The 26,738-nt window shown below is 36.2% G+C and overlaps 1 protein-coding gene across 3 annotated transcripts in view; it reads right to left on the minus strand.

Annotated features, from left to right (window-relative positions):
• RABGAP1L (RAB GTPase activating protein 1 like) overlaps window positions 1–26,738 on the minus strand; it is a 742,996-nt gene that overhangs the window by 625,341 nt on the left and 90,917 nt on the right. For 2 of the 3 annotated variants that reach the window (XM_059046250.2, XM_059046252.2), the window contains exons 4-7: window positions 26,492–26,702; window positions 23,182–23,356; window positions 15,657–15,814; window positions 14,031–14,141 (exon numbers count right to left, since the gene is read on the minus strand). In XM_059046250.2, the coding sequence (XP_058902233.1) occupies window positions 14,031–14,141; window positions 15,657–15,814; window positions 23,182–23,356; window positions 26,492–26,702 (655 nt within the window). The remainder of the gene's footprint in view (window positions 1–14,030; window positions 14,142–15,656; window positions 15,815–23,181; window positions 23,357–26,491; window positions 26,703–26,738) is intronic. The other variant, XM_067031217.1, reaches the window with a different exon arrangement.

Here is a 26,738-nt window from a genome sequence, read left to right on the forward strand (position 1 = left end):
TAGGATTCCTTGCTTTAGTATGAAAAACATTATGCAATAAACACTTGGGATGGATGTCAACATATGGTAGAAATCATTAATTAATGGTTATTATCCTTGCCATTATTATGACAATTAAAAGATTATCAGTTAAAAAGTCTATCTAAAATAAACACTTTTTTCCCCCAGAAATGTATCAGAAACTTTATCTGTGGGACTGGTTAATTTCATTAGATACTAGTTCAATTAGATACTGTCAGTATAGGTCCAAATAGGAGAGAGAGCACAGAAATAATTTGAACAGGAAAAGTTTATTATAAAAAATTATTCTCTGTAATAGGAGAGTGACTATAAAGAGAATTCTAAAGAACAACCTAAGGCTGAGGAAGAGTACCCCAAAGAAGAGCAAACTTGGAAAGAAGATCCTCTCCCTAAAGCTGGTATTCTGATCTCACTGTAGAAGATATGACTGCAGCCCAGTGGATGACAAAGAAGTTTTCTGGACTGCCCAGGCAAAGTTGGACCACAAGCAAACAGGAAACAACCCTCTAGGGTGCAGGTAGCCAAGGGTGGCCGGCAGGTGAACAAAGGAAATCAGGACTCTCGGAGGCAGCTCAGAGGCAGAGTGGTACAAAGCCTGAGGCCCACAGTGCCTGTATCTGGAGGGCTGCAGGAAGATCGCGCTGAGCCAGGACCAGGACTATGAGTTCACAGGGGGAATGCATGTACCGTGTGCACAGCTGGAGCATAGCAGCACTGGATGTCCCAGAATCTTGTAGCAAGAAACAATCACAGCACACCAGAACCAAGAAAAGTCCCTCCCTCCTGCGATATCTCTCCAGCACCCTCTACTGGCACAATTTAATATTGTGCTTGCTGCAAAGAAGATGCATAAAGTTGCACTAATGCAGATCAAGGAAGAGGGTAGATAGGGAACCAAGAGGCAATAAATTGATAATTGGCATAGGATACAGTTAAAATACCTCATCGCTTCTAATAACTTAACAGCCGGGTTAGAAATCAAAATTTCTTAAACCAATAAATTAAGAAGTTATTTTCTTAATGTAAATCAAGAATGTAAATTATTATAGCCACTATGGAAAACAATATGAATATTGATCAAAAAGTTAAAAATAGATCTACCATATGATCTAGCAATTCCACTTCTGGGTATATACCCAAAGGAAATGAAAACAGGATATCAAAGAGATAAATGCACTCTCATGTTTATCGCAGCATTACTTGCAACAGCCATGATATGGAAACACCCTAAGGGCCTGGCAGTAGATGAATACATAAAGAGGATGTGGTATATACAGTGGATATTATTCAACCATGAGAAAAAAGGACATCCCACCATTTGCAACAACAAAAGTGGATCTTGATGACATTATGCTAAGTGAGATAAGCCAGACAGAGACAGATAAAACTGTATGATATTACTTATGTGTGGAATCTAAAAACATCAAACTTGTAAAAACAAAGAGTAAACTGGTGTTTACTGGGGAGTGGGGGAACAGGAGAGATGTTGTTTAAGAGTACAGACTTGCAACTAGTAGTAAATAAGTCCTAGAGATCTAACACACAGTATAGTGAATATAGACAACAACACTGTATATAATCAAACTTTCTAATAGACTAGATCTTAATTATTCCAACCACAAAGAAGAAATAATTGATAATTATATGATGTGACAGAGCTGTTAACTACTGCTACAATGGCAATCATATTACAATATATAAATGTATCAAATCAACATATTGTATACCTTAAGTTTACACAATGTTATATGTCAAATATATTTCAGTTTAAAAAACAACAAACTACTACATTTGAACAACTTGGAACTCTCTCCTCTTCTAGGACCTGGTAGCCCTTTTGTCCATAACTATCTTGATTAGTCACCTTAAGTTAAATAAAGCTAAGTAAAGATCTTTTGCCACTGGAAAAACAATTAATTAATTAAGAAATTATCATTATATTATAGAAGCATACTATGATTTACAAAAGGATTCAAAAAGAGCTCCAGTAGAGGTCTATCGATTGTACCAATGTCAATTTCCTAGTTTGTACATTATACTATAGTTACGTAAGATGTTACCATTGGGGGAAGCTGGGGTAAGTGTACATGGGGCCTCTCTATACTATTATCTTAACTTCCTGTGAGTCTGTAATTATTTCACATTTAAAAGTTCATTTAAAAATGAGCCCCAAGACATCTAGAATAAACTTAGAAAAACTTTTGACAAAAAGCAATGTATGTTTTCATTGCTAATATTTAAAAAGTAGTTCTTAAGATACGATGCTAAAAAGGTAATAGTATTATATATATATACCTCTGGAGTGCCACCACCACCCACCACTGAGTGCCAGTGAAAGCCAGCAATGGAAGACACTGAAAATTCTGTCCTAATTACAAGTTCCAGTCCAAAAGCTGAGAGAAGATAGAAGCTTCCAATTTCTCATTCTCCAAAGCACCTGATGATGTCGATAACTCTTTATCAATTGTCACTTGAAATAACTATCAGAGAACAATGAAAGTATTTTGTATAAATATATCCTGTTTTTCTAAGGTAAAAGAGAGTTACCTTTCTACTGCCTTATATGAAAACTCAAAGAGGACAAATAAGTAAGTTCAAAAACAGCTTGTAAAATATTATGCAGGGGCTTCCCTGGTGGCACAGTGGTTAAGAATCTGCCTGCCAATGCAGCCAGCCAACACGGGTTCAAGCCCTGGTCCAGGAAGATCCCACATGTCACAGAGCAACTAAGCCCGAGCACCACAACTACTGAGCCTGCACTCTAGAGACCACGAGCCACAACTATTGAGCCTGTGTGCCACAACTACTGAAGCCCGTGTGCCTAGAGCCCATGCTCCACAACAAGAGAAGCCACCACAATAAGAAGCCTGCGCACCACAACGAAGAGTAGCCCCCACTCACCACAACTAGAGAAAGCCATGTGCAACAACAAAGACCCAATGTAGCCAAAAATAAACAATAAATAAACTAATTAATTTAAGAAATATATATTATTCAGACTTTGGGTCACCCCACTAACTTTTTCTCATTTTCAGGATGGAGAAAAATGACGTCCATTAAGAAAAATTATTAAGACATCTAAAACTCTTGATTTTACCTCTAGGCAACTTAAAGTCAGTGACTTGAGCTCCTTTCTAAATAAAACTATTTAACAACTTGCTAGGGTGAAGGCAAAAATAAGTGCTACATAAATTAAGCAAAAGACCCTCAGAAGGGTCTAACATCCAATTATATCAGCCCCAAAATAATTAACAGTTCAGGTTCTACTATCTATCTTTATCACTTTAGTGATATCAAATCATATTAGAAAATTGCTTATTCTGTGAGAAGAAAAGAGCCCTAGGTGATTTTTTTTTTTTTCAGTACTCCATGGCTTGGAAATCTTTTCCTCAAGAAAATAACATAAGGAAAGGTACCTGTCAATCACTCATGCTATGAGGTATGGTACTTAACACTTCAACTTCTCACTATGTAGTTTTTGCTGCAAGTCAGAAAGCACAAATTAAGAACTGAAGCAGAATTTATTATCAAAACAGGCACATCTCTGAATCACTCTACAAATGATCAAACTGCCTTCTAGTAATGATGTGTTTTATATATATATATATATACTTTAATGTATATGTAATGATTGTACTCCCCAAAATTAGGATCAGATAAAAGTGATTCATGGAAATTCTTTCTTCCTAGCAGTAATGGCCCATGTTACTCACTACAAACAAAGCTGTATACTTAAAACAAATCTAGTAATTATACTCTGCTTGATGTATCAATACTTCATTCTGGCTCACACATCAAGCATCAGGGCAGATTCCTGGGAACAAAGTGATCTGACAGACATAAAACCCTGAAGCCAAAATTCTCTTCCCAACTAACCCTCCAAAAGGTCTGGAATTACTATCATTAGAACTCCACTTCTTGTTAGGGAACTGTAAAGAGACCCATTTTCCAAATGTATATGGTATTATTTTCCCTGAATTATTCTACGACAAATTAAGAAGTAATACTTGGCAAAAATCAACTAGTCAGAAAATTAATACAGCAAAAAATGAAAAATTTCCCCCTCGCTTTTAGGGCATCTAACAAAAACAGCAATCTATTCAAAGCATTAATGTGGGTGCTATATAATAGTGTTAGGGTATTTTAAATACTAAATAAAGCTTTAAAAATCCGTATCAATTTAGTAGTATGTAAGAAAATCTTTTGCAGTATTTCTACACATGATGAAACCAAAACCCATGAAAATGCCAGCTGGAGAGGGACAAAGATTGCTATCTCCACTTTGGAAACACCAGAAAGAGACTGACCTGATCAGATCTGCTTTAACATTTTAACTGGAGCCTCTCAATAATTAGGCTTAGGCTGCTCTTCTCACACATTTCAGATTACAATCATCTTGCTTTCTCCTCTCAGCTCTTATTGCTGGTCTTCTCTTCTACAAATCTATCAGCTTTTCTCCCAGAGCATGGTGCCCCTGGGTTTGAAGTCACTGAACAATCACTTGGATGCCCATCTATACTCTCACTTTCAAATTCTGCTGGAAATACACCAAAGAATGCTAATCCATTTATTTTCTAACTGGTTTGATTAATTTTAAACTTAGCACATAATCAAAATTTAATTGGGTACAGTCTCTAAAAGTATACACTCAGAAGGCAGATGGCCTTGGTTTAAACCCTGGCTCTACCAGTTCCTGGCCAAGTGACCAAGTTACTTAATCTCATTAAGCCTCTGTCTCATCTTCTGCAAAAGAAAATAGGGTAATAATTAAAATGTTTTCTTCACATGTTGTTATGACAATTAAATTTTACAACGGCCATCACACAAAAATGTTAATATTATTTTCTTTCTTATGTCCAGTTCCTAAATAAAGCTTAACTTGTAAAATCTAACACAGGTGACTGAGAAAAGCAAAAGAACATTAGAAATTTTCAAAATATGAGAGCAGTTTTCACATACCCTCTAAACAGGTTAGGATTCTATTAGGTGCAATGTTCTATTACTCTCTGCATATTACAGTGAATGTAGTCAATACTCTTAACTTTATAAAATTTTTATATACTTTTTATTCATTTACTCAACAAGTTTATAAAATGAAGTAGAGAGTAAGAATATTTATTCTGTACCAGGTAGACTTGGTATTTAATTGTATGACCTTGAGAAAACTATTTAACCTCTCTGTGCCTCAGTTTCCCTGACTGTACAATGAAGATAATAGGACCTATACCTCATAAGTAGCACCTAGAACAGTGCTCAGCACAGAGAAAGTGCTAAGTAAGGACTAAGTAACTACAAAGCTCTGGTTCCTAGCACAGGGCTACATATTGGAGATTCTGAGATAAATGACACAGTACTTGCCTTCAAAGGGGTTGAGACCAATAATCACAGTATAATTTGTCAAATATCTACGCATGAGGAATGCTTGAACACTTGAATGCACAGAGAAACAGATTTTTTTCATGATGAAAACTAATATTTTTAAAAACCAAAATACTGAAATTTAGCATTCAGAATGGCTGATGGGTACACTGTCGTTCAATATATTATTCTTTCTACTTGTGTATATGTTGGAAATTTCACATAATGGGAAGTTGTTTTTAAAAATCATTTTCTCAGAAAGTAAGCCAAAATTATGTAATTTGAAGGATTTACTTTCACACTGACGTCTTTATACTATAAATGAACTTTGTCAGCAGCAATGCTTTAAAAAAAAAAAAAAAAAACAACTCAGAGGTTAAGAATTCTCTTGACAAGATTGCCACCTACTGGATTACCTTAAATTCCACTACTTACATTTTGTGATTTAAACACATTAAGTACCACATATAATCCAATAAAAAGCAAGAGTTTCTTTTTTTAGAAAAAAAGATAAATCGAAGTATTTTAAAACTACCCCATATCACAGGAAATTCTGTCTGCTATGTTGAACAAAGTATTCTTTGGGGAAGACCCATTAGCCTGAAGCAATCTCAAGTTAATTTTAGTTTGGATGTTTAGAGGTCATCTGACAGAATGTGTGAAAAAGGAGGCAAAAAACACTTAAAAGATTTGGTAATTACTGCTGAGCATATGAACCCATAGTTGTTAAATATTATCATCGACATTAATTATATTAAAATAAAAGCAATATGTTAAGTGGTTATATATGGTATGAATTTTTTTAGCTATCTTAATGTTATACAAATGGTAGCTAAAATTCTGGCTTAGGTAGAATTTCTAATGTTAATGATATATACTGATTCAAAAAGTGCTTTATCTCAAACAACTTAGGTAGAAGTTGAGATAATGTGCTCTGGAAAAATGCCTTAAAATTATTCAAAAAGTAGCTTAAGTGATGATGAAGACACTGATGTCAAATATTATTGAGGAGAGACTGAATAAATTTGTCTTATGAACATGAGACTGGGCAAAAAGCAGCATTTCTAAGTTATTATGTATATTTTAAATGTATGCGTAAATGTTTATCTAAGTTAACAAAGAAAACATAATTAGGTATCTGACTATTTCACCTATATTCGCCAAGGTTTCTATATTTAAGTTAATCCAAGACTGGATCATACAAGAATTATGAATGAAAGCTAAACCAAGGAGGACATTTTGATGAGAAGCAAGATATTTTCATGGGTCTCCCCACAAACTGCTTACTAGCTGCAAGGGAGGGGGAAAAAAAGGAATTACAATGGAGAAACCAGACATCTTGACTGGTAATCAAATTTAACATCATCAGAAAGGGACAGATGGTTATCAAGCATCTCCAAATGTGATACACTGTGAAGGAGAGAACATCACCTATGCAGCAATAAACTATTTGAATCTAATCATGAGGAAATATTAGATAAACTGAGCAATGTTATATTAAAAAGAGTTATATTAAAAAGGCGGAGTAGGAGGACGTGGAGTTCATCTCTCTCCACAGATGCATCAGGAATACATCTATAAATGCAACAACTCTCATAGAACACCAGCTGAACACTAGCAGAAGACCTTGGACACCAGACAGGACTGTAAAAATCCCTGCATAACTGGTACGAACAACTTGTGGGGTCTTGGTTCCTTGACTGGAAGTTGGGCCTCAGGCTCTGAGGTGGGAACACCAAGTCCAGGACACTGGACCACTAGAGAATTCCTGGCTGCAGGGAAGATTAACCACCAAGACCTCTCACAGAGGCATCTATCTGAATCCAAGACCCGGCTCCACCAAACTGCCGGCAGCCTCCAGCACTGGATGCCTCAGATAAAACAACAAAGACAGGAACACAAACCCACCCATCAGTACACAGACTAACTAAAGTCATAGTAAGCTCACAGAAACCCCAAAACACACCACCTGACACGGCCCTGTTCAACAGGGGGAAAAGACTCAACTCCACCCACCAGAACGTAGGCACAAGTCCTTCCCAACACGAAGCCTACGCAAGCCACTGGACCAACGTCACCACTGGGAGCAGAGCTAACAGAAGCAAGAGGAACTATGACCCTGCAGCCTAGGGAAAGGAAACCTCAAATACTGTAAGTCAGACAAAATGAGAAGACAGAGAAATATCTTTCAGGCAAAGGAGAAAGTTAAAAACGCACAAGACTGAATCAACAAAGAGGAAATAGGCAAACTACCTGAAAAAGAATTCAGAGTAATGACAGTAAAGATGACACAAAATCTCAGAAATAGAATAGAGAGAATACAAGAAATGTTTAACAAGGACCTAGAAGAACTAAAGAGCAAACAAACAGTAATGGACAATACAATAACTGAAATTAAAAATACTCCAAAAGGAATCAATAGCAGAACAACTGAGGCAGAAGAACAGATAAGTGAGCAGGAAGATAGAATGGTGGAAATAACTGCCACAAAGCAGAGTAAAGAAAAAAGAATGAAAATAATGGAGGACAGTCTTAGAGACCTCTGGGACAACATCAAGCACACCAACATTTGAATTATAGGCGTCCCAGAAGAAGAAGAAAAAAAGAAAGGGTCTGAGGAAATATTTGAAGAGATTATAGTTGAAAACTTCCCCAATATGGGAAAGGAAATAGTCAATTAACTCCAGGAAGTGCAGAGAGTACCATAGAGGATAAACCCAAGGAGAAACACACCAAGACACATATTAATCAAACTAACAAAAATTAAATACACACAAAGAAAAAATATTAAAAGCAGCAAGGGTAAAGCAACAAATAACATACAAGGGAATCCCCATAAGGTAAACAGCTGATCTTTCAGCAGAAGCTCTACAGCCCAGAAGGGAGGGGCAAGATATACTTAAAGTGATGAAAGGGAAAAATCTACAACCAAGATTACTCTACCCAGAAAGGATCTCATTCATATTCGACAGAGAAATCAAAGGTTTACAGACAAGCAAAAGTTAAGAGAATTCAGCACCAGCAAACCAGCTTTACAACAAATGCTAAAGGAACTTCTCTAGACAGGAAACACAAGTGAAGGAAAAAACCTACAAAAATAAACCCAAAACAATTAAGAAAATGGTAATAGGAACATACATATCAATAATTACTTTAAATGTAAATGGATTAAATGCTCCAACCAAAAGACTGGCTGAATGGATACAAAAACAAGACCTGTACATACACTGTCTACAAGAGAACCACTTCAGACCTAGGGACACATACAGACTGAAAGTGAGGGGGTGGAAAAAGACAGTCCATAAAAATGGAAATCAAAACAAAGCTGGAGTAGCAATATTCACATCAAACAAAATAGTCTTTAAAATAAAGACTATTCTAAGAGACAAAGAAGGATACTACATAATGATCGAGAGATCAATCGAAGAAGAAGATATAACAACTGTAAATATCTATGCACCCAACATAGGAGCACCTCAATACATAAGACAAATGCTATAAGAGGGGAAATCGACAGTAACACAATAATAGTAGGGGACTTTAACACCCATTTACACCAATGGATAGATTACCCAAGCAGAAAATAAATAAGGAAACACAAGCTTTAAATGACATATTAGACCAGATAGACTTAATTGATATTTATAGGATATTCCATCCAAAAACAACAGAATAGGACTTCCCTGGTGTCACACTGGTTAAGAATCCACCTGCCAATGCAGGAGACATGGGTTTGAGCTGTGGTCTGGGAAGATCCCACATGCCGCGGAGCAATGAAACCCATGCACTTCAACAACTGGGCCTGCATTCTACAGCCCACTTGCCACAACTACCGAAACCCGCAAGCCTAGAGCTCGCGTTCCACAACAAGGAGAAGCCACCACAATGAGAAAACCATGCACCACAAGGAAGAATAGCCACTGCTCACCACAACTACAAAAGCCCACGCGCAGCAACGAATACCCAATGCAGCCAAAAAATAAATAAATAAATTTTTAAAATAACAGAATACACTTTCTTCTCAAGTGCACATGGAACATTCTCCAGGACAGATCTCATCTTGGGTCATAAATCAAGCCTTGGTAAATTTAAGAAAATTGAAATCATATCAAGCATCTTTTCCAACCACAACGCTATGAGACTAGATATCAATTACAGGAAAAAAAGTGTAAAAAAATACAAACACATGGAGGTTAAACAATATGCTGTTAAACAACCAAGAGATCAATGAAGAAATCAAAGAGGAAATCAAAGAATACCTAGAAACAAATGACAATGAAAACACGATGACACAAAACATACTGGATGAAGCAAAAGAAGTTTTAAGAGGGAAGTTTACAGCAATACAATCCTACCTCAAGAAACAAGAAACACCTCAAGTAAACAACCTAACCTTACACCTAAACCAATTAGAGAAAGAAGAACAAAAAACCCCAAAGTTAGCAGAAGGAAAGAAATCATAAAGATCAGACCAGAAATAAATGAAAAAAGAAATAACAGAAACAACAGCAAAGATCAATAAAACTAAAAGCTGGTTCTTTGAAAAAATAAACAGAATTGATAAACCATTAGCCAGACTCATCAGGAAAAAAATGAAGACTCAAATCAACAAAATTAGAAATGAAAAAGAAGTAACAACTGACACCTCAGAAATACAAAGGATCATGACAGACTACTACAAGCAACTATATGCCAATAATATGGACAACCTGGAAGAAATGGACAAATTCTTTGAAAAGTAAAACCTTCCGAAACTGAACCAGGAGAAAAAGAAAATATAAACAACCAATCAAAAGCACTGAAATTGAAACTGTAATTAAAAATCTTCCAACAAACAAAAGTCCAGGACCAGATGGCTTCACAGGCAAATTCTACCAAGCATTTAGAGAAGAGCTAACACCTATCCTTCTCAAACTCTTCCAAAAGATAGCAGAGGGAGGAACACTCCCAAACTCATTCTACAAGGCCACCATCACCTTGATATCCAAACCAGACAAAGATGTCACAGAAAAAGAAAGCTACAGGCCAATATCACTGATGAACATAGATGCAAAAATCCTCAACAAAGTACTAGCAAACAGAATCCAACAGCACATTAAAAGGATCATACACCATGATCAACTGCGGTTTATCCCAGGAATGCAAGGATGCTTCAATATACACAAATCAAACAATGTGATACACAACATTAACAAACTGAAGGAGAAAAACCATATGATCATCTCAACAGATGCAGAGAAAGCTTTTGACAAAATTCAACATACATTTATGATAAAAACTCTACAGAAAGTGGGCACAGAGGGAACCTACATGACATAATAAAAGCCACATATGACAAATCCACAGTGAACATCATTCTCAATGCTGAAAAACTGAAACCATTTCCTCTAAGATCAGGAGCAAGACAAGGGTGCCCACTCTCACCACTATTATTCAACATAGTCTTGGAAGTTTTAGCCACAGCAATCAGAGAAGAAAAAGAAATAAAAGGAATCCAAATTAGAAAAGAAGAAATAAAACCCTCACTATTTGCAGATGACATGAAAACTACCAGAGCTAATCAGTGAATTTGGTAAAGTAGCAGGATACAAAATTAATGTGCAGAATTAAGGCTCCCAGACTTCAGACTATACTACAAAGCTACAGTAATCAAGACAGTATGGTACTGGCATAAAAACAGAAACACAGATCAATGGAACAGGATAGAAAGCCCAGAGATAAGCTCATGCAACTCTGGTCACATTATCTTTGACAAAGGAGGCAAGAATATACAATGGAGAAAAGACAGCGTCTTCAATAAGTGGTGCTGGGAAAACTGGACAGCTACATGTACAAGTATGAAATTAGAACACTCCCTAACACCATACACAAAAATAAACTCAAAATGGATTACAGACCTAAATGTAAGATCAGACACTATAAAACTCTTAGCGGAAAACATAGGCAGAACACTCTCTGACATAAATCACAGCAAGATCCTTTTTGACCCATCCCCTAGAGAAATGGAAATAAAAACAAAAATAAACAAATGGGATCTAATGAAACTTAAAAGCTTTTGCACAGCAAAGGATACCATAAACAAGACCAAAAGACAACCCAAAGAATGGGAGAAAATAGTTGCAAATGAAGCAACTGACAAAGGATTAATATCCAAAATTTATAAGCAACTCGGGAGCTCAATAACAAAAAAACAAACAATCTAATCCAAAAATGGGCAGAAGAATTAAATAGACGTTTCTCCAAAGAAGATATACAGATTTCCAACAAACACATGAAAGAATGCTCAACATCATTAATCATTAGAGAAATGCAAATCAAAACTACAATGAGATATCATCTCACACCGGTCAGATTGGCCATCATCAAAAACTCTAGAAACAATAAATGCTGGAGAGGGTGTGGAGAAAAGAGAACCCTCCTACACTGTTGGTGGGAACGTAAATTGATACAGGCCACTATGGAGAACAGCATGGAGGTTCCTTAAACTACAAATAGAACTACCATATGACCCAGCAATCCCACTACTGGGTATATACCCTAAGAAAGCCATAATTCAAAAAGATACATGTACCACAATGTTCATTGCGGCACTACTTACAACAGCCAGGTCATGGAAACAACCTAAATGTCTATTGACAGATGAATGGATAAAGAAGATGTGGCACATATATACAATGGAATATTACTCAGCCATTAAAAGGAACGAAATTGGGTCATTTGTAGAGACGTGGATGGACCTAGAGACTGTTATAAGAGTGAAGTAAGTCAGAAAAACAAATACCATATGCTAACACATATATATGGAATCTAAGAAAACGGTACTGATGAACCTAGTGGCAGGGCAGGAATAAAGATGCAGATGTATAGGACAGACTTGAGGACACAGCGGGTGAAGGGGAAGCTGGGACTAAGTGAGAGAGTATCACTGACATATATACACTACCAAATGTAAAATGGATGGCTAGTGGGAAGCTGCTGCATAGCATGTGGAGATCAGCTCGACACTTTGTGACAACCTAGAGGGCTGGGATAGGGAGGATGGAAGGGAGGCTCAAGAGGAAGGGGATATGGGGATATATGTATATATATATAGCCGATTCACTTTGTTGTACAGCAGAAACTAACACAACATTGTAAAGCAATTATACTCCAATAAAGATGCAAAAAATAAATATAGTATAAAAAATAAAATGAAATAAGAAAAATAAAAAGAGGGAAAGGGATGTCTTCTTCAAAAATGTCCATGTTGATGGGACTTCCCTGGTGGCAAAGTGGTTAAGAACCTGCCTGCCAATGCAGGGGACACTGGTTTGATCTGTGGTCTGGGAAGACCCCACATGCCGTGGAGCAACTAAGCCCGTGTGCCACAACTACTAAGCCTGCACTCTAGAGCCCGCAAGCCACAACTACTGAAGCCCGCGCACCTAGAGCCCGTGCTCCACAACTAGAGAAGCCAACGCAATGAGAATCCCGCACACCACCACAAAGAGTAGTCCCTGCTCACCACAACTAGATAAAGCCTGCATGCAGCAACAAAGACCCAATGCAGCCAAAAATAATAAATAAATAAATTTATTTATTTTTTAAAAATGTCCATGTTTTAAAAGAGAGAGAAAGAATGTGGAAATCTTTCCAAATTAAAGAAACCTAAAGACATATGGCAGCTAAATGTAATATCTGACCCTAATGTAAATCCCAAATTGGATAGGGGGAAAGGATGGTATTGGGTTAACTGACAAAATTAGAGACGAATAGTAGGTTAGATAAAAAGTATTGTATGAAAAGCTAAATTTACTGAGGTTGATAAAAATAATGTGGTTAAATAAGAGATATTAGTATCCCTATTTTTAGGAAATATAGATATCCTAAGGAAGTAGATAGGGATAAAACACCATTATGTATGTAACTTACTCTTAAATTGTTTAGAAAAACAATCACGTGTGTGCGCATGTGTGCCGGGGGGAGGGAGGGAGAGAAAGACTGAGAGACAGAGAGAGAGAGAGATTGAGAAAGTGGGTGCAAAGCAAATGAGATAAAATGTTATTAATAAGTGATTCTGAGTAAAGAGCATGCACGTGTTCTCTGTACTAGGTATTTTTATCTTTTTAAAAAAATCTTCTGTAAGTTTGAAATTACCTCTAAATAAAAAGATTAAAATATTGCTATGTCTACTGCTAACAAAAAAATTAAAATATAAACATAAATATACAAATGTATGCAGACACACGTGTGTATATATGCGCATGTGTGTTTATATATTTTAAAGATGTATCTCTTAAAGATTCTGATATCTCGTAACTAAATGGACTTTTTAATTATCAAAATGATTGAGAAGTTAAGGTATTTTTCCTATATGTAAATAAGGGAGAGACAGAAAAAGCCCAAATAGGGTAGAAGCAGTTATTACTGATAAAACAAAGCCATTTCATGTTTATTTTCCCCATCAATTGACATTTTCAATGAACCAGTTATATTTAACTTACTTAAGTGGGGAAAGCATTAGGTTTCTCATTCTCATTTTTAAATGGAGAAACTGAAGCATGGTGAAAAGCCACAGTAAGTAATACAGCTGAGATTCAATAGTATGTCTCTTGAAACACAGTAACAATGTCAATACAAGTTTTGGTAGCATTTAGGAGCAAGCTGCTTACCTTTCAATAGCTAATTCTTTGTTAGAAAGTTGCTGCACTGTAATCACAACCTTCTTCTCTATTCCTTGTTTTAGTTTGAAATAAAATTTATCTCTATCCTTAGGCACAGGACTGAAATATGCAAAAAGAACAGGAATTAACAATAATTAAAAACAATAAAGGAAATCTCTCTTTCAAGGTTAGAATGAGCCAACAAACTATTTAAGCAACAACACCCTTATTCTAAGATATCCTAACTCTCATCTTGACACAGAGTAACTACAAACTTTACAGTCAGCAAAACAGTTACTAATTTTTAAACTGGGTTTACAAGAGCCTTATAATTTATCCCTAACGAGATTAAAATCAAAACTTTTTAAATGACATCATTTCAAATTTTAGTTTTAAAATTTTAACAAATTTAGGAACATGGTTTATTTAATTACTTTTAAGACTGTCACATTTCTGGTTTAGCTGGTTGCATGTATGCCTTTAACACAGTGAAACCCAAGGCAAAAACTGAGAAGAAGAGCTTACTTTTAAACATCTACAATTTGAGATGACTGTGACAAATCCAAGTAAATATAAATAAAAGATGAACAAAGAGGTACAGATCAGGGCAAGTTAAATTCTAGCCTAGGCCAGACTGACAATTCTCAAGAATTAGTTCATTAAAACAATGTGTCTAAAAGAAACAAAATAAAAACAGTTAAGTGTCTAAAATATAGGTTGCCTTATCTGAAAAGGAAAAATACCTTTAGCAACTTATTTGACCTAAGACTCAATTTCTGTATCTGTAAAAAACAGGTAAAATACCTAACTAACAATTATGGTTAGAAACAAAGGCAAAGTAAAGGCCCATAACTGATCATTAAAGAGTATAACTGTTTCCTATTATCTGCCTATTTTTGAACTAAAGAAGAACATTCCAAATACACAGCAGAAGGAAATGGTTAATTAAATGATGCTCAAACCGTACAATACACTACCGGTAACCATTAAAAATGATTTTAAGAATATTTTAATTAAAAATTCTTATATCATGAAGTTAAAAGAAAAAACTATATATATATATATATATATATATATATATATATATATATATATACACAACTGTATAAAAATACACCCTAGAAATCAAATATTAAAAGTGATTGTGGGGACTTCCCTGGTGGCGCAGTGGTTGAGAATCCGCCTGCTGATGCAGGGGACGTAGGTTCATGCCCCAGTCCGGGCGGGAAGATCCCACATGCCGCCGAGCGGCTGGGCCCATGAGTCATGGCCGCTGAGCCTGTGTGTCCGGAGCCTGTGCTCCGCAACAGGAGAAGCCACAACAGTGAGAGGCCCACGTACCGCAAAAAAAAAAAAAAAAAAAAAAAGGGATTGTGGCTGACAAAACCATAGCTTTTTATTCTAATTTTATTATTTTACTAAATTTTCTACAGTAAATATCAGTATTTTTAAATATTAAGAAAATAATTTACATAAAATATCTGAAAAGCATGACAAAAGTGAACCATACATTCACCAGTGAAATATTTCTTTATCATCCTAAAGCTTTATACCAACATTGTATATTCTGGAAACTTTAGCCAATATTATATTTCAGACACAATACCAATTTTTAATCTTTCCAAACAACCTCACCTAAAGTTTCCTTTTCCATCATCTTCTTTTACCTCCAAGGAGACACTGAAGGTAAATACATCACTGTCAGGGGTAGGAATAACTGAGTCTTTAACATCAGATACTTGTCTAGAAGATCGTTTGAAAGCTGTACAGAAACTATACAAAATTCTGCTTACCTAAAAGGATAAAAATGGAAACAATATTAGACAAAGATTTAACTGCATTTTGATAAACTTCTTTCCTAATTCTTGAATCTATAATTTCCCATGGTCACAATGCTCTTTAGCAGATAAAGTAGATATAGTCTAAGCATATATACACACACACACACACACACACACACACACACACACAGAGTTTGTAATATACAGTGTGTATATATACATAGTATAAGCATATATACACACACACAGTTGACCCCTAAACAACATGGGTTTGAACTGCACGGGTCCCCTTATATGCAGATTTTTTTCAATAGTAAATACTACAGTAGTATACAAGCCGCGGTTGGTTGAAGTGGCAGATGCAGAACAGTGGATAAGGAGGAACCGCTCATATGGAGGGCCAACTATAAATTATACATGACTTTTTGACTGGGCAGAGGGTCAGTGCCCCTACCACACGCCACCCCCCAACCCCAGTGCACTGTTCAAGGGTTAACTGTAGTTTGCTTCTTTCAATCTGGCATTTTAAACACCAAAATAAAGACGTTTAATTGAAAGCCACAAAAGAAGCTGTATGTATGTATAGATGTTTCTATGACCTCTAAGATACTATATTGCAATGAATGAATCCTAAGATAATTACTAGAATGATACTGGCATCTAAACTTTCTCAATGAACACCCAAGGTTTTAGCCCAAGGTGTCAACTTCTCTTTTCACTTCTCTCAGCTTGAGAGGGCTAGATCCTGAGGCATAGAATAAATACTGTTTTCTGCAAAAAGAAAACATGGTAGCACGATTTAAAGAGCTTCCAGTATTGTTACTCAACGTTGTTGTTGTATAAATGTGTCGTAGAATGAATGAATCCTGAAATGTTCTTATCTAATTTATTAGTATTAAGCCACCCTGGTGACTTTATATACACACACACATACATAAATATATGTATGTGTGTGTGTGTGTATATATATGCATGGCTTTTGCTCCTCCCCTGAAGTGGAGGAGTACTCTACATCCCACACTCTTCCAGATGGTATTATCTTCCTTGGTTCCAAAAGAAGCATCATACCATCTCAAACTTGTCAGCTCCAAACACAAAAGACCTTCCAAATCTCTCAGGCACCTCATGGGTTGAACAAATAAAAACAAGATGAAATAAGAAGGGTTTGAACAAAGGTCATATTTTCAAAATCTCACACTAGGAGGTACTAGTAAAGAAACTTATCTGAATATTAAATCCTTCACTTTAGATAAAGTGAATTCAAATTATTCTTTGTATTAATCTAGGATTATAACATTTTATAATTTACTTGAAATAAGAGCACTCTCTTTAACAGTAGAATTTCTTCAAGTATGGGGGTCTTTCCTCAATATTCTATTTTTATTATATTCATACATTCTACCTTTTCTCACACACACATACTCTAACACATTCAATGGTCCTCAAACTTCCAATGGCCACACTTACATCTAGTAATCAATGATTACCCTAAACTGCCTTTCCAGTGCCAAATCAATAGTTTTCTAAATTAACTGACTTACACAGGTTAACTATATAAGAATGCTGCCTGCCAGCCTAAAGTTCAACTTCAATCAATAGCATCATATTTGTATCACAGCATTCATAAAATTTTTAATATGTTAGTTATCTCATTATAAATTTATATAAATGAGTTAAAAACAACAAAGCAGCAAAGGATTCATATTAATAATAACCGTAGACCTCAAATCTTATACAATTAAGACAATGATAAGTACATTCATTCATTCAACCAATTTTTGTGTGTGTGTGTGTGTGGTACACGGGCCTCACTGCTGTGGCCTCTCCCGTTGCTGAGCACAGGCTCCAGACGCGCAGGCTCAGTGGCCATGGCTCATGGGCCCAGCTGCTCCGCGGCATGTGGGATCTTCCTGGACCAGGGCACGAACCCGTGTCCCCTGCATCGGCAGGTGTATTCTCAACCACTGCACCACCAGGGAAGCCCCAACCAATACTTTCTGAGTGCCTTCTGTGTGCTAAGTATTATTCTAAGAGAGAGGGATACAGCTGTGTACATGGAGCTTTCATTTCAGCACATGTAAGGTGAATGTGCTTGGGGTAAATGGGAGGAATCATTAGGTAAGGCAAAAACAGATATGTTCAGCCTCAACTGGACCCTTATTGGACTTAGCTCAATAATTTAAATGTTATAGAGGAAAACAGAATCAAAGAACATGCTAGAAATAAGTCACTGAAGATTATGCCTACACAGTAAAGTGTAAACAGGGACTTTAAACTATTTTCAGTACTTTGAGTACTCCCCACTTCCTAACTCCAAATAAAATGTGACATTTCTTATTTACATTTTATGTGTATTTAATAAAACATTTTTAAGCATATTTTTAAGAAAACATTATATGTGAACACAGAATACCTGTACTTAGTTTTTGATACATTAGTAAAGTTAAACCCCAACCCTATTTATTATTTTTTCTTCTCTCCTATATTATTCTATTTCATTTTCTTTGTATCAAAGCTGTCCACAAGCCTACACATCAGGCCACACCAAAAAAAAAAGTCAAAGAACTTGGCAAATTCTAAAGTAGATGGGCAAGGCTCAGGAATTTCTTTTTAAAAAGGATAAGCATATGGGGCTGAGTCAGAGCGGTAGAGAATGATGGGGGGAAAATCAGGCTACACCTTTCTCTCTTCTTGGAGGAAGGACACAACAGTACATTAACAGCAATCAAACTGCATTTAATCCTGACCATGTCTTAGAAGTTGCTATCTCCAACAACAAGGTTAAAATCATTTGTTACTTCTAGAGTCTGTGAATAAGCTGAAATGATGATCCAAGAATTGGTAAGGTAGAGTAGCTTCAAAAACAATGATTATCAATGTCTACAGTTATTGGAACAAATTGGGTAACCAATTTCATCATGAAAAAATTTAAAACATAATACCATGGAAAACATTTCTATACATGTCACACTATTAAATCCACACACACAAACACACACGCACACACAGTAATCTAGAACAGGCGTTTTCTTTGCAGAAGTCAAAAGGTTTATTGACAAATAATACAGTACAATTTTTCCCCAGAGGCAGTTCCTACCTACAGAAAGCATTAGTTAAACACAAAACTATCTCTTAGAGTTGTTGTTGTTGTTTTTGAAGAGGTGGGCAGGAGGACACATGTAGATATGTGGAAAGGAGACACACCAAAATCTTAATTCTTATGGAATTCTGAGTAACTTTTATTTTCTTTTGTATTTCAGTATTTTGCAAATTCTCAATTATGTATTACACATTAACAGTCCAAGAAATGCTATTAAATGAAATATTTTCTTAAAATAAGTAATACAGGGGGACTTCCCTGGTGGTCCAGTGGTTAAGAATCCTCCTTCCAATGCAGGGGACGCAGGTTCGACCCCTGGTCAGGGAACTAAAATCCCACATGCAGAGGGGCAACTAAGCCTGTGCACTCTAAAGCCTGCACCACAACTAGACAGCTTGTATGCAACAACTACTGACCCCGCGTGTCGCAACTAGAGAGAAGCTCACGCACCACAACAAACAGCCCGCATACCACAACAAAAGATCCCATGTGCCGCAACTAAGATCCGACGCAGCCAAATAAATAAATATTTAAAAATAAATAAATTTAAAATAAAATAACATAGCAAATTCTTCTAAGATAAAGCCTTTCTACTAATATTGGTGAAAAAGGAGTCACTCTTTTAAAAACATTTATCAAGAAAATGTTCACCCCAAAAAGTAAATATAGAAAAGTCATCATATAAAAGATATCCAGAAAAATATGTGTTAAAATTTTAAAAACAACTTGCTCAAATATATTACTAATTGAAAGGAGCTAAAACAAGAGGCAATCCTACAAGAATTTTTTTAATTACAAAAATCAATTTATTTGAGAAAAACAATATAACTTCCAAATTAATTTCCAAAATAAGGCATTTTGCTAAAATACCATCTCAATAAATATTTGTTTAGCAATAATATTTTCTCATACAAGGAATTAGGTTTTCTTTTATATAGTAGTGTATCAGCAACCCTACGAAAAACCAATGCATTAAAAGTAAAGATGTTCCTAATGATACCCTTGGTATTATGAAATACCTCTGAATGCCTGTAACACCAGCTGATAAAAACCTGCTTCTAAAACACAACACTGAGAATTGCTAGTAATGGTAAGTATGTCATAACATACAAACAAACAGCAAAATCTGTTTTGAAGAAAATGGTTACACTGAGTAGTAGAAATAGGAATTCTTAAAGAGAGTCAACTAATTATCTTTAAAAACAGTTTTGTGTAATATATTAATAAAGATGCAACAAGAATAGGTACCTCTCTGGGTTTTTGCACTGTGCTTTCTGATACTCTGCTCTGTCTGTAATTCTTCAGCAGAACTCTAGCACATCATTCTCCCTGTACAAAGATCATCAGCATCAAGATACTTCTGGCTGGATTCCCCAACTCTTTTGCCATAGATAATCAAGATCCACTCCAGCAGATTCCCACAGAAGAACAGCCAGGGCAATAAATCAAATGTGTCCTAACCCTTCTGTGGGAACCTCTAATCCTTGTGTCACAGGTCCAACAAAGCCATCACCCTCACTGGGCTTCCCCTCTACCACTGTTGGTGTCTGCTGATTGTGGGATATTATGGTGAAATAAGAGCACATCACAGTGATAATTGGTAGTGGCAGCCATGCTGCTACTACCTCTTGAGAAGATGTCTTCTTGCCTTTAACTGACAAACTTCTTCAAATCTCATCCAGGGACTCTGCAAACAATGGAAAACAAATTAGTGCCACTGCTGCATGGTACATATTTAAGCAATAAGAATGTCTGTCATCTGTTCCTGAGCTATCTTTGCCAATTGTCTGTGTCCATTAAGAGGGACCCAAATACTAAGGACTAATGTTGTCCCTTCACCACACAACAAGAAACTTCCAGGAACTAGATAACTAGACAACCAGTAAATGCAACAAAAAGACAAGTAATTATTTTTTGAGGGGAGAGAGGAAGATGTCAGACATTCTATAAAAGGCATGAGTAAAACCCAAAGGTTGCTGGAATGCAAGCTATATGACCAAGAAATCCCTTTATAAAGCATAACGGAAAGGTAAAAATCTATATTTACTTTTTATAATAAAGCAACAGGAAAGCTGCGACTGAAAATTAAATGGGTCTTCAGAGTCATAAACTTCCTTAGGAAACCAGCTTTATCATCTATTCTCTCAGCCTTTAGATAAGGAAAGGGTAACCATAAAATTTGTCAGCCAAACCAGAGCACTTTTGAGAATAAAATGAAGTGCTTTAATAATATACTTGTACAACAGGCATAAACTAGGACTGCTCCAGGCAAAGAGGAACATAAGGTCACTAGTCTAAATAAATACCATCTATGTTATGGAACTGTCATGAGTATCAAGTAAATGCTTAGCACAGTGCCAGGCATAAGCCCTATATTTATACTGGGTTGTTACAGAAATGATCTCTCATAATAAAGTTCAATGAAAACTGTCATTTATTTCTCCTTTAAACAATGAATTTTACCACCAATGTCCCAGAATGTAACACTTTGAAAAATTTTCTCAAAAAATTTAAATAATAAATGGACATCACTTTATCACAACCTACAATGTACCAAATATCCTCTCCAGAAATACAATTAATACTATTTAATACTATATCCAAAATGGTCAGGCCGAGAATTCCCCCCCAGTTTTATCCACTGCTTACCCACTGTTAAAGCTCTCAAAAATGACAAATACCCCCCCATAAACAAGTGGATGCTATAATCCAAAAAGAGAGTTTCATACCATCACAGTTATGAAAAATGCTTGCAACCAGGTGCCTTTCAATTTCCTTCCACAGTAGTGTTTCTGCCTCTCCAAGCAGCATGTTCTCCAATTCTTCAAAGTTCTCTTTCTTCTGTTGAGCACCAGTTATCCAGAATCCACACAGGTATATTAAATGATGGTTGCCAACATGAAATGCCAGGACTCTACCATCTGCTTCCCCACCTCTGTAGTGGAGTTGTAAGGATCAGAAATAGACCCCCCAATTTACAAACACACACACACATTCTTTCAACTTATTTATATCCACTGCCTCCTATGTGCCAGGCATACTTGCACTCATTCACTCTACCTATCACACACTTGGCCAAGTAGTCAGTATAGGTATATGTATAGGTATTATGTATGTGTGTGTAGGTATATATACATACACACATTGGGTTGAAATATCAATTCAGAACTATATAAAAAACAAACAAAAAGAAACAAATTTGAACTTCTTACACAGGCACAGTTCTGACAGAGAACTTCTATGTCTATACATGTTCATTGTAGTGGAAAAAAAAATTAATCACCAGGGCATAATAACAACCGACATACCCCTCATGCTTAGTATCAGACACACAGAAATCTACATTTCTATGAGTTCCCATGTTGTGGCCAGAAATAAACTCTCAGAACTCCTGTTAATACAATGGTTTATTTATGTTTCATAATAAAGAGAAAATAGAACAACTGCTACTTTCAGCATTTTCTGCTGACAATTTATATTTCCAAAAGCAAACACACCTGAGACCTTGCCCATCCAAATCCATTTAATAATGCCTTTGAAATGGTTGTATAAGTACTAAAGTTCTAAAAGTGCAAATTATTTTTAATTTGGGGAGAAATCAATAGATACAGAAAAGAAGGCAATTTCTCCATGTATGTAACAGCCATTTGATTCTGAGTCTAAAAATAAACTACCGTTTAATAATTGGTAAGAGGAACTCCCTGGCATCTTCAAAGGACTACAAGTTGACAATCCTGCTGTATGGGAGCATTTGTATTTATAATTAATACCAGTTATATAGAGCAAAAGCCAGCCTCTGATTGAATGCACATAATAAATGATCACCAGTGAAAATCACAGACATCTATGAAACAATCTTACTGCAGTATATAAGTGAAAGGCCCAACAGAGAAACAGGTATTGTTACAGACATTTTTTAAAGTCACATAGACCAACCAACTTAGGCAAAACAATAAAAGAGGGGCAAAAATATTCTTCTTTTCTAAGTCTGAGCAATTACTACCATGATGGGGTGGGAGGAAAGTTTATCAAGGGGGATTTTTCTGTTACATATGTTAAACTGAGAGAACCACTTTAGTGCACAGAGTTATCAGGATTAGCTTTCCATATGCGGCTCTATGCCATTATAAATATTAACTTTCTCTTCAGAAAGATTCTCCAAATTTATGTAATATGGTATATGGTCATACATACTAAATTATATGACAGTGAAATTAGAGTTTGAAAATATTACCCTAATTCATCTCAATAGCGAATTGCTAGAACATATTATACTTACTGCCTCTTTAATTTCACAGGAGAAAACATGTATCTGGAATTCTTCTGAACCATGGGAACTCTCTGTAAATGCAAAGCAATTGCTCTCTACTGTCCCATCATGTCCACGTGCACAGAATAACACCTTATAAATTGGAAAAGATGCTATCTCCATGTTGTTGGATTGGTCTATGATTCTGCAGAACGGTGATGAAAAATGAGATAAAATATTAACTAGCAAAGAACAAAGGCAAACAGTTTTACTATGCCAATAACATATAAAATAATTATTTTAAAATCACAAAAATAAACTGGTACTAATAAAGCAAGAAAACAATTATCTTCATATTTTTGCTATACGCACAAACAAACACACAAATTCTTCACCTTCTTTTGACAATTACTTCATTTTTGTGTCCTATGATCAAATTCATTTACTTTCAAAGCCAAGTATACACTGCCTGGTAAAATCGATGTCACGCATCCCTAAATGCTAGTCTTGTTCTGTTATGGCAAAAGGAATGCCAGTAAAAAACAGCACAGACCATCTCTGGAGAGTTCATTTCTATTTAAAACAGCACCTGTAAGTTTATCCAAGTCCAGGTCATTCATCGTTCAACAAAGACTTCTCTTACCCTAAAAAAGGTCAGAGTGGTTCCAAAGATAAACTTAACAATGGAATTTAAGAGGTAAAAGGAGTTTGTTGGACTTAGGAGCAAATATTTCTCTGACTTTCCCTGTACAAATCCTAAGCCCTAGTTTGATCCAAAACCTCAAGACCACCTCAGGATCTCAAATTGTAGAACTGAGGGGGACCTACTAGGAATAGAGAGGCAAATCAAAACACTAAGTCTTTGTTAATGTATGTTTGGTACTTTGAAACTCAATAGATACAAATATCAAAATGCCTTTTAGTGTTAAGAGATATCATACAAACAATATACCTACAAAACGCTTTCCTGAAAAAGTCAAAGCATTTTTACCAAAACCTTGTAAATTTATATGGCTATTATTTTGGTACTTAAAACTTTTCTCACATTCTAAACTTTAGAGAATGAGGCAAATCAGAAAGGGTTTGGAAAAGATTAAATCAGTCTTCAGAGAATAGTATAGGTTCAAGACACATTCAACCTAATTTCCCAGACCTGGTTCATTTATTTGTTCATTCAGCAAATATTTACTAAAAACCTGCTATGGACTGATGCTGCTCTAGACCGTACTATCAGACAGAAGCTGTAGCAGGAAAAAATACCAATAAACTGCCCCCATGGAACTTATATTCTAGTGAGAAAGATAGACAATAAACAAATAAGCAAATAAATATATAATATCAAATCAAAGAAAAGTTCTATGAAGGAAAAAAAGCCCAGTAAAAAGAAAGAGGGATAGTTATGATACGATCAAAGGAGGCTTCTTTTGACAATTTGGCAGTTTCTTACAAAACTAAATATACCCATACTATAGGATCTAGCAATTACACTCCTTGGTGTTTATTCAAATGAGTTAAAAACTTACGTCTACACAAAACCCCACACACAGATGTTTACAGAAGCTTTATTCATAATCGCCAAAACTTGGATGCAATCAGAATGTCCTTCCATAGGCAAATGGAAAAATAAACTGTGGTACACCCAGACAATAATGTATTATTCAGCAGTAAAAAGAAATGAGCTATCAAGCCACAAAAAGACATGTAGGAACCTTAAATGCCTATTAAGTAAAAGAAGCCAATCTGAAAGGGCTACTTATTACATGATTCCAACTATATAATTTACTGGAAAAGGCAAAACTATGGAGACAGTAAAAAGATCAGTGGTTGCCGGCGGTTGCAGGGAGGGACAGATGATCAGGCAGAAGGCAGGAATTTTCCAACAGTGAAAGTACTCTGCATGATAGTCTACTGGTGGATACATGTCATTATATATTTCTCCAAACCCATAGAATGTACAACACCAAGAGTGAACCCTAAGGTAAATTACGGACTTTGGAAAATTATGTCAATGTAGGTTCATCAACTGTAACAAATGTAGGGACTTCCCCAGTGGTCCAGTGGTTAAGAATCCACCTTCCAATGCAGGGGACGTGGGTTTGATCCCTGGTCCAGGAACTAAGATCCCACGTGCCGCGGGGCAACTAACCCAGCGCGCTGCAACTACAAAGCCCACGTGTGCACTCTGGAGTCCGCGCACAACTACAGAGCCCACGCACTCTGGAGTCCGTGCACCACAACTAGAGAGCCTGCACACTGCAACAAAGAGCCCACGCACCTCAATGAAAGATCCTGTGTGCTGCAACTAAGACCCAACACAGCCAAAAATAAATTAATTAATTAATTAAAAATAAATTTAAAAATGTAACAAATGTACCACGTGGAAGAGGATGTTGATGGTGAGAGGTGTGTTTGGGGGAGGTGGGGGGGTGCGCATCTGGGATATGGGAAATCTCTGTAGTTTGTGCTCAATTTTGCTGTGAACCTAAAAGTGATCTAAAAAATAAACCCTATTAAGAAAAACAGGGAGGAAGAAAAAGAAGCCTTCTTTTGATAAAAAGGTTTCTTGAAGTGAAACCAGAGAGAAGTGAAAAAGCCACTGGAAAACCAAGGAAAGCCTGTTTAGGCAAAGTAAAGAGACTACACAAAAGCCCTGAGGTAGGAATCCTGACTGACAGGCCCTGAGGCAGGATTCATGACTGCATTTGAGAAAGAGCAAAGAGGCTACTATGACTGGAATGTAGCAAATGAATGAAGTGAATGAATGAATGAAGTAAATGTAGTGAAAGAAGTGAGAGAGCAAAGGAGGGAGGGAAGAGAGGGGAGAAGGGAAGAAGATCAGGTCAAAGCAGATCATCAGGGCAAGACATGGTAAGAATTTCAAATATAATCACAAGTGTGATTGGAGGCTACTGGAGGGCTGAATGTAGAAAAATAACAGTTATCTGATTTACATTTAAAGAAATTCAAGGTTCAGATGACATTAAATATTATTCCTAGTGAAGCATGTGAGAAAAAGCCATTTTGCTTCTTTCCAGTCTGATGTAAAGAGCTTAAAATCTAGGGATCACTCTAGTTTTCTGAACCACTGTTACATGACAAGGTGAAACACAAATCATAGGTATTTTTACAGTTATAGTTGCATTTATAATGTTCTAAGCAAATTTTACAAATGCCTCTTGCAAATAAGGAATACAGTCTAAACCTAAACATGTTTACTTTGCATGGCTACAGAGTAAAAGTGAATTCAGAGTAAGTCCAAGGCCTCACGATAAAATATCATCACCACTACCCAAAAAAGCTTCACACATGTCTAAGGGGGTAAGAAAGGATTAGAGCTTACCTCACAGAACCTTCTGGAACATTTGGCACATACAGAGTAACAGGAAAGGGGTGCTGACTGGAAGATTTCATAGTTGCCATTGCCCGTAAAGCCTCCACTTCATTACGTGGGGAAGAAACCTTCATACATCCTAAGTAGGTCAGTTTGTTAAATAAAACACTATCTTCTTCAGGTATTCCACTTGGAGAAGATGGTCTGGGTGCAGAAATTTCTGAAGAAAAAATGTTAATATAAAACTTCACAGTAT

Source organism: Kogia breviceps, chromosome 1 (genome assembly GCF_026419965.1).
Source record: "Kogia breviceps isolate mKogBre1 chromosome 1, mKogBre1 haplotype 1, whole genome shotgun sequence".
NCBI lineage: Eukaryota > Metazoa > Chordata > Mammalia > Artiodactyla > Physeteridae > Kogia > Kogia breviceps.